The sequence below is a fragment of the Lipotes vexillifer genome, unplaced genomic scaffold (assembly GCF_000442215.2).
Source record: "Lipotes vexillifer unplaced genomic scaffold, Lipotes_vexillifer_v1.1 scaffold194, whole genome shotgun sequence".
Taxonomy (NCBI): Eukaryota; Metazoa; Chordata; class Mammalia; order Artiodactyla; family Lipotidae; genus Lipotes; species Lipotes vexillifer.
The window spans coordinates 1,744,802-1,753,476 of NW_006771758.1; the positions used below are offsets into that span (position 1 = coordinate 1,744,802).

Here is an 8,675-nt window from a genome sequence, read left to right on the forward strand (position 1 = left end):
AGCGGTTCAAGGACAGTTTCTGCCTCTAGAATACAGTGCTGGGTGAGGCCCCTGGTAGAGCCGAGCTGGGTCAAAGCAGACGTGGCCAGTGGCATGGCCCTGCTCTGGGAGGCCCAGTGTTGCCATGCCGATGAGGCTTCTGCCCAGATCACCCACCCTGTGTGTGCTCTTGCACACGCACAAATTGTCCGTTTGGCACAGAAAGTAGCCAAGGGAGCACAGCATTTCCCCATGGCATCCTGACATCTGCCCCCAGCTGTTGCTTCCCCCAGAAGGTCTCTGTCCTGGCCTCCGGCAGCCACTGATTTGACAGCTTTCTGGGCTGGAAGCGTGTGGGATCGCATTGTCCTTCCGGGAAGGGATGGCGCTGGACAACGTGGCGCTTTGGTCATGAGAATCTGCTGCTCTTTTTCATTTCTGCTCTCACTTTCCTGCTGGCTGAGAAGCTGCTTTCAGAAGATCTCTGATTTACTCCCACTCTCTCCCCATGCTTGCCTTTGAGCCATTTTTATGCTTGCTAGTGACCTTCTCAGGAAGGGGAGCGATCCAGGACAGTAGGCACTGGAACTGTCACCTGTGGAATCAGCTTCTCTCTTGCACCCCACCAGCTTGGGGATCTGTGGGTGGTGGCATGAGATCCATTCTCTGCCCCTTAAAACTTTTTTTTGGATCACAGAATAAATACAGTTATTTAAATTTTTTTGACAGGTGCAGAGTTTTATTATGTTTTCAGCTAATACGTGTTGAGTGCTTACTGTTTAGTAGGCACTGTTCTAAAGCTTGAGCTGTACCACTGAATCAAACAGGAAAGGACCCCTGCCCCTGTTTCTTGTATAGTGGGGGATGGAGAGGCAGAAAATAAAAAATAAGTAAGTTGTATAGTATGGTGGAGTGGGGTAAGTGATATATACCGAAAAAGAAAAAGCAGATAAGGATAAAGGGGTCTGGGAATGCTGACTGGGGGAGTGTTGCAATTTTTAAAAATTGAAGTATAGCTGGTTTACAGTGTTGTGTTAGATTCTGGTGTAGGAAAGTGATTCAGATACATATATATATTCTCTTTCACATTCTTTCCGTTATAGGTTATTACAAGATACTGAATGTAGTTCTCTGTGCTATAGAGTAGGTCCTTGTTGTTTATCTCTTTTATATATAGTAGTGTGTATCTATTAATTCCAAGCTCCTAATTTATCCCTCCTGCCTCTTCCCCTTTGGTAACCATAAGTTTGTTTTCTAAGTCTGTGAGGCTGTTTCTGTTCTGTAAATAAGTTCATTTGTATCATTTTTTAGATTCCACACATATATGTGGTATCATGTGATAGCTGTCTTTCTCTGTCTGACTTACTTCACTTAGTGTGATAATCTCTAGGTCCATCCATGTTGCTGCAAATGGCACATTTGCTTGTATATCTATACCACATTTTCTTTATCCATTCATCCATCGATGGACACTTCGGTTGCTTCCATGTCTTGGCTTTTGTAAATAGTGCGACTATGAACATTGGGGTGTGTGTATCTTTTTGAATTAAGACATGACACCATAAAACTCTGGATATATGCTCAGGAGTGGGATTGCTGGATCATACGGTAGCTCTATTTTTAGCTTTTTCAGGAACCTCCATACTGTTTTCCATAGTGGCTGCACCAATCTACACTCTCACCCACAGTATAGGAGGGTTCCCTTTTCTACACACCCTCTCCAGCATTTATTGTTTGCAGACTTTTTGAAGATGGCCATTCTGACCGGTGTGAGGTGATACCTCATTGTAGTTTTGATTTGCGGTTCTCTAATAATTAGCGATGTTGAGCATCTTTTCATGTGCTTTTTGGCTGTCTGTATGTCTTCTTTGCAGAAATGTCTATTTAGGTCTTCTGCCCGTTTTTTTGATTGGGTTGTTTGTTTTTTGATATTGAGCTGTTTGTTTGTATATTTGGGGAATTAAGCCCTTGTCAGTCACATGATTTGCAGATATTTTCTCCCATTTCATAGGTGTCTTTTCGTTTTGTTTATGGTTTCGTTTGCTGTGCAAAAGCTTGTAAGTTTGATTAGGCCCCATTTGTTTATTTTTAGTTTTATTTCTTTTGCCTTAGGAGACTAACCTAAGAAAACATTGCTACGATTTATGTCAAAGAATGTTTTGCCTATGTTCTCTTTTAGGAGTGTTATGGTGTCATGTCTTATATTTAAGACTTTAAGCCATTTCGAGTTTATTTTTGTGTATGGTGTGAGAGAGTGTTCTAACTATTGATTTACATGTGGCCGTCCAGCTTTCCCAACACCACTTGCTGAAGAGACTGTCTTTTCTCCATTGTATATTTTTGCCTCCTTTGTTGAGATTAATTGACCATAGGTTTATGGGTTTATTTCTGGGCTGTCTATTCTGTTCCATTGATCCATATGTCTGCTTTTGTGCCAATTACACACTGTTTGATAACTGTAGCTTTGTAGTATTGTCTGAAGTCTGGGAGGGTTATGCCTCCAGTTTTGTTCTTTTTCCTCAGGATCGTTTGGCAACTCTGGGTCTTTTGTGTTTCCATATACATTTTATGATTATTTGCCCTAGTTCTGTGAAAAATGTCATGGGTAATTTGATAGGGATTGCATTAAATCTGTAGATTACTCTGGTTAGTATGGCCATTTTAACAATATTAATTCTTCCAATCCAAGAGCATCTTTCCATTTCTTTGAATTATCTTCAGTTTCCTTTGCCAATGTTTTTTTTATAATTCTCAGCATATCAGTCTTTCCCTTCCTTCGTCAGATTTATTCCTAAGTATTTTTATTTTGGATACAATTTTAAAAGGGATTGCATTTTTACTTCTCTTTCTGATAACTTTATTATTAGTGTAAAGAAATGCAACAGATTTCTGTATGTTAATCTTGTATCCTGCTACCTTGCTGAATTCATTTATCAGTTTTAGTAGTTTTTTTTTTTTTTTTTTTTGGCTGTGCTGCACAGAATGTGGGATCTTAGTTACCTGACCAGGGATCAAACCCACACCCCCTGCATTGGAAGCACGGAGTCTTAACCACTGGACTGCCAGGGAAGTCCCAGTTGTAATAGTTTTTGTGTGAGTCTTTAGGGTTTTCTATACATAGTATGTCATCTGCATATAATGACAATTTTACCTCTTCCTTTCCAATTTGGATACCTTTTATTTCTTTTTCTTGTCTGATTGCTTTGTCTAGGACTTCCAATACTATGTTGAATAGAAGTGATGAGAATGGGCATCCTTGTCTTGTTCCACATTTTAGCAGGAAGGCTTTCAGCTTTTCATTGTTGAGTATTATGTTGGCTGTGTGTTTGTCTTAAATATCCTTTATTATGCTGAGATATGTTCCATCTATACCCACTTTGGTGAGAGTTTTTATTATGAGTTGATGTTGAATTTTATCAAATGCTTTTTCTGCATCTGTTGAGATGATCATGTGAATTTTGTCTTTTGTTGATGTGGTGTTTCCCATCGATTGAGTTGCATATGTTGAACCATTCTTGTGACCCTAGGATGAATCCAACTTGGTCGTGGTATATGGTCTTTTTTATGCATTGTTGGATTCAGTCTGCTAATATTTTGTTGAGGATTTCTGCATCTATATTCCTCAAAGATATTGGTCTGTAGTTTGTCTGGTTTTAGTATCAGGGTGATGGTGGCCTCATAGCATGACTTAGGGAGTGTTCCCTCCACTTCAGTCTTTTGGAAGTGTTTGAGAAGGATTGGTGTAAGCTCTTCTTCGTATGTTTGGTAGAATTCCCCAGTGAAGCCATCCTGGAAGCCACTCCCTTTGGTTTGCAGGGAGTTTTTTTTTTTTTTTTTTTAACGGATTCCACTTCACTTCTAGTGATCATTCTGTTCCAATTATCTGTTTCTTTTTGATTCAGTTACGGTGGGCTGTGTGTTTCTAGAAACTTCTAGGTTATCCAATTTGTTGGCATGTAATGGTTCATAGTATTCTCTTCTGATTTTTTGTATTTCTGCAGTGTTAGTAGTTATTTCTCCTCTTTCATTTCTTATTTTATTTGGGTCCTCTTCCTTTTTCTTGGTGAGCCCGACCAGAGGTTTGTCGATTTTATTTATCCTTTCAGAAAACCAGCTCTTGGTTTTATTGATTTTTTTGTCTATTTTTTTAAATCTCTATTTTATTTATTTCCTCTCTGATCTTCCTTCTGCTGACTTTAGGTTTTGTTTGTTCTGCTTTTTCTAATTCTTTTAGGTGGTAGGTTAGGTTGTTTATTTCAGATTTTTCTTGTTTTTTGAGGAAGGCCTGTATCGCTATGAACTTCTCTCTTAGGCGGCTTTTGCTGCATCCCGTTGATTGTGTACTGTTGGTTTGGGGGTGTTATAATTTTAAATAAGGTCATCAGGGAAGGCCTTATCGAGGAGGGGGCAAAACATGAAGGTCATGTAAGAGCACAAAGGAAAGATTGTGCCACCCATAGACAAACAATATGGAAAATATGATTTCTTCTTTTTACAATTTTTATTTACACAAGTAATACACATATATGCTTTGTTAAGAAAACTGAATGTTCACTTGGATGACCCCTCTCCATATGCACAGCCCACTCTAAACCTCTGACCTCTGTTATCAATTTGGTCTTCATCCTTCCTGACTTTCCTCTGTACCTTTGCATTTACATTGGTGGAGGGTAGTGGGGTGACTTATTTTCTCTAAACTATCCTGTGTAGCTTGTACTGCAGCTTGCCATGACTCTTGACCATCTCTCCACCTCAGCACGTATCAAGCTACTTCATTCTTTTGAAATGCTGCATCATATATCACTGTATAATTTTAGTAATTTGTTGATGGAAATTTTAGTTACTTATAGTTTCTTTTAGCCGTCACAAACAGTGCTGCAAGGAACATCCTTGCAATTTCATTTTTGTGCACCTGTGCAGATAGTTCTCAGAGGGAATGAAGTTATGTATTAGGTCAGAGAACGATCATTTCTAATCTTGATAAATACTGCTAATTTGCTCTCCAAAAAGGCTTTTTGCTGAGCATGTAAACATGTATGCACACAATTTCTTTTTCAATGAGACCATTCTTTTTATATTTTCTTTTTATTTATTTATTTTTTTGCGGTACGCGGGCCTCTCACTGTTGTGGCCTCTCCCGTTGCGGAGCACGGGCTCCGGAGGGACCATTCTTTTTAAATAGTATATCCCTTTTCTCATCTGCTTTTGACCTGTAAAATATTGAGAACATTTTCTTTTGAACAGGCCCCTCTGGCCTTTGAGTGAGGCTTGTGGCTTTCTCCCCAGGATTTCTCCAGGCCTCGGCCACCCCAGAAGGCGCTCCCGGCTAACCCGGTGCCAGGCCGCAAGAGTCTCCCCAGGCCAGGTGGCGTCTCCATTCTGTGGCCCCCTGCCTCTAGACCTCAGCAGACCCGGCCCCTGGCAGCGCTTGCCCCAAAGGTGAGTCTTCAGAAACACTCGAGGTAGAAGCTGGGGTAGAGGGATCCAGGGGGCAAAAACAGAGTTGAGAAAACAGACCAGTTCATGCTTCTTGATGTAGTGCTTAACTTCCAGAACAAAAGCAAAGGACAAAAGCTTAGCATTTCTTGGTGCCTGCATGACTGTCCCTTAAATTGGTAATAGGGGTTTTTTGGTTTCATGTGAAAGGTGATGTTTAGGAGGCTGAGCTATGGTAGCTTCAAACCTGGGTCTCCAACTGATGAGCTGAGCTGAGCTGAGCTGAGCTGAGAGCGTCCCTGAGCAAATCACTCTCTCGTGTCTCCGTTTCCTTATCTAGAAAGAGGTTTTAGGAAGCAGAAATAGCCAACCCCATCGGGTTACTGTGGAGGTCAAGGCAGTTAATTTACATTAACTGCTGGCCTATGGTAGGCTGTGCACAAACGGCCCCTCTTAATACATCTTCCCTGGGGCTGATGTATTCTTAGTCCTGGGAGCTGGGGCAGAGGGGAGCAGGTGAGGAAGCTGGCTCACTGCCCTGTGTTCTTACGAGGCCCTGGTAACTCTGTAGACTGAGCTGCAGCTTTGCTGGGAGGGAGGAGGGGGATGGCTTGTCAGCTGGGGGTTGGGGGCTGCCACCATGCCTCTCACTGCAGAGTTGATGGTCTGGACGAGCAGACATGTGGACAGACTTCCGTGGAAACCCTTCTTCTCAGGTGACAGTCTGCCACTCCTGCCCACCTGTCACAAGCCAGAGGACAGCTCCCCACTGATCCCACGGAGCTGATGTCTCTCTCCCTCTGTCTCTTTTTTCCCCGCAGTTTCCTGAATGCAGGTCAGAGGGCTGTGGGGATGGCTAGCTCGAAAATCTAGGCCCGTCTGAAGGCGCTTCTCCCTTCCTGCGAGGACTCTGAACACCGCAGAGGAGCCGTGGTCACGGAATGTGGAGGAAGCATGCCTGGCCACCTCTGAGCTACCCCTCCCCCACTCCCCTCCTCCTGGAACCACTGCATCTCTGAACAATCTCCTCCTTGACTCAGTGCTGCCTCGGCTTCCACAGAGGCCCAGAGTGCCTACCGTCAACGGCATCCAAGTGTTGTTTTGTGCAATATTCAGCCCCAGGTAGGGAGAGCAGAGCCGAAGAGGTTGAATGGCTGCTCGTCCCCCATCCGCCCTTCACCTGGCCCCTCACCCCAGAGGTGACAGTCGAGCTGGTGCAGGCTGTCCGAGCTGGCGAGCCCAGCTGGGAAAAGTCTGTTTAGCCCTTGAAGCCAGGACTCACCTTGGAGAAGCCATCCATCCACGTCCTATGGAGGAGGGTACGCATGAGAGCTTTCCTTTGCTTCCATCTTCCTCAGAGGTCCCAGGCTGGACAGAGGCTGGGCACTTACTGTCCCTTTTAGCTTTACTGATCAGGAGGGGTCACTCCAGCCAGGGCTTGGTTGAGGTCACAGCTCCTGGCTCTGTGGCCATATGTGAACACGTCAAGTTCCCTCCTCACGCCACTCCCCTCTCCCCACCAAAGCCCCCGCATCCCCTTACTCCCAAGGGTCACTCTGACTCAGGCAGGTACTATTCGTAGGCAGTGTAGACAGCAGGGGGAGCACAGCCCGGGCCCCCCCCCTGAGCCATCAAGCCAAAGGTTTCGACTCCGCTCGCCATTGTTCTCGCGTGCTCCTTGTTTTCTCCTCTGCATTTTCCAAGTGCCTCACGCTTTTGATTTCTCCTTCTCCGCTGGGACCCGCCTAATGTGTGGTGCTGTGAAGAGTGAATCCCCTGCAGTCCCGACTTCCTGGGACTTGGTGCTGTGACCTGCAAGTCAGGGTCCTGCCTGCGGGTTGGCCACGGGATCTCCTATGTTGGTTCTCAAGAGTGTTGACCCGGGTAGACTCGGGCCAGGGCTGTGGGGTCGTAGCTTTACTTTCCATGGTGTGTGGTGACCTCAGCAGAGCGTGGGTCTTCCTTTTACTCCCTGACCTGAATCTGAGGAAGGTCCTCAGGGACAGTGGTGGGTGCAGGGAGGAGAGTGGGCACCCTGGGAGCCCCAGCCTGTCCCCAGACCTGGTCACTGGCTTGAGGCAGGACCGTTGTCTTCTGAGCAGAGAGCAGACCTGTCCCTAGAGATCCCTAGAGAAGCAGCAGCCAGCAACCTTGACGGAACAGAGTCTGTGCCGGGACCAGCCAGACATTTTCTCATCCTCTTCCTTGTGTTCTTTCCTCTGGTCCTGTCCTCCCCGCAGCAGGGAATGGGGTTGGGGGGGCTGTGTGGTGCTCTGCTAGCTGGGAGGATTTTCAGAGAGCCACCGGAGATGTTCTCTGGGACGGTCTCCCACCCCAGAAAGGTGCTGGGCAGCTTGGGGCCTCCCCGCCTCCTGCAGTGAACAGACGTTCGCTCTTGAAAACCTCAGGGCAAGGAAGAGGCTTGAGTTTTCACTCCCAACCACTACCCCGGGGCCCCGTTATCATTCTCTGTATACAATAGGTGCTCACTAGATATTCTCGGGTTGGTAGACAAGTGGAATATTCAGGCTGTGCACCTGTGGGGGGACACTTGGGATAGATTTAGAAAGAGCTCAGGAAAATGAAGTTCTCTTTCCTCAGGTAGTCAGGTAGTTGTGTAATTGGTGATGTTCACACCCCTGTCTTGCCGACAAGGGCCCTGGTTGCTCCCCACGGCCGATGTCCACCATCCTTGCTGCCTGATGAGGTCAGGGGACGGCCTTCCATGTAAGCATGCTACTCGAGATGCCCCAGGCCTCAAGGCTGGGCCCCAGAAAATTAATGGTGAAAACACCTCCCCACCGAAATCACCCTTAAACTCAACCCCCTGCCTCACTGACATTCCTGTGGCATGTCCAGCTTTTCTCCCCAACGTCAGGACGTTGAAGGCTCTGAAGTGAAAATGCCCCAGCCACTGTGGCTGCATGAGCCTTTTGAACCTGAAATCCACCCTCCCTGGAACCATACCAGAAAGAGACCTGGATTGTTGCTTTCTTGTTTGTTTCCGTTTTTGTTTTCCATTATTTTAATACCACCTCCATCCCATAAACATTGTACTGTGAACTGGAAAATGACTGAATTTTCTAAATTTGATAAGACTTTCAGCAGCCGGTTCTATTTACTGTTTGACTCCTGGCTGTGTTCTGGCAGGCCGGCGGGGAGTCTGCCCAGGAGCAAGCCTGGCTGTCATAGCCCGTTCTTCCCCTCCTGTGTCCATGTGCTGCTTTGAGGTGACGAAAACCAATATGGACTTAGGGAAA

The 8,675-nt window shown here is 45.6% G+C and overlaps 1 protein-coding gene across 1 annotated transcript in view; it reads left to right on the forward strand.

Moving 5' to 3' along the window:
* The window catches only part of ADAM19 (ADAM metallopeptidase domain 19), an 85,623-nt gene extending 79,335 nt beyond the window's left edge, over positions 1–6,288 (forward strand). The window contains 3 exon segments of the mRNA XM_007447122.1: positions 5,266–5,418; positions 6,237–6,250; positions 6,252–6,288. Of these exon segments, the coding sequence (XP_007447184.1) occupies positions 5,266–5,418; positions 6,237–6,250; positions 6,252–6,288 (204 nt within the window).
* Positions 6,289–8,675: the final 2,387 nt, after the last annotated feature.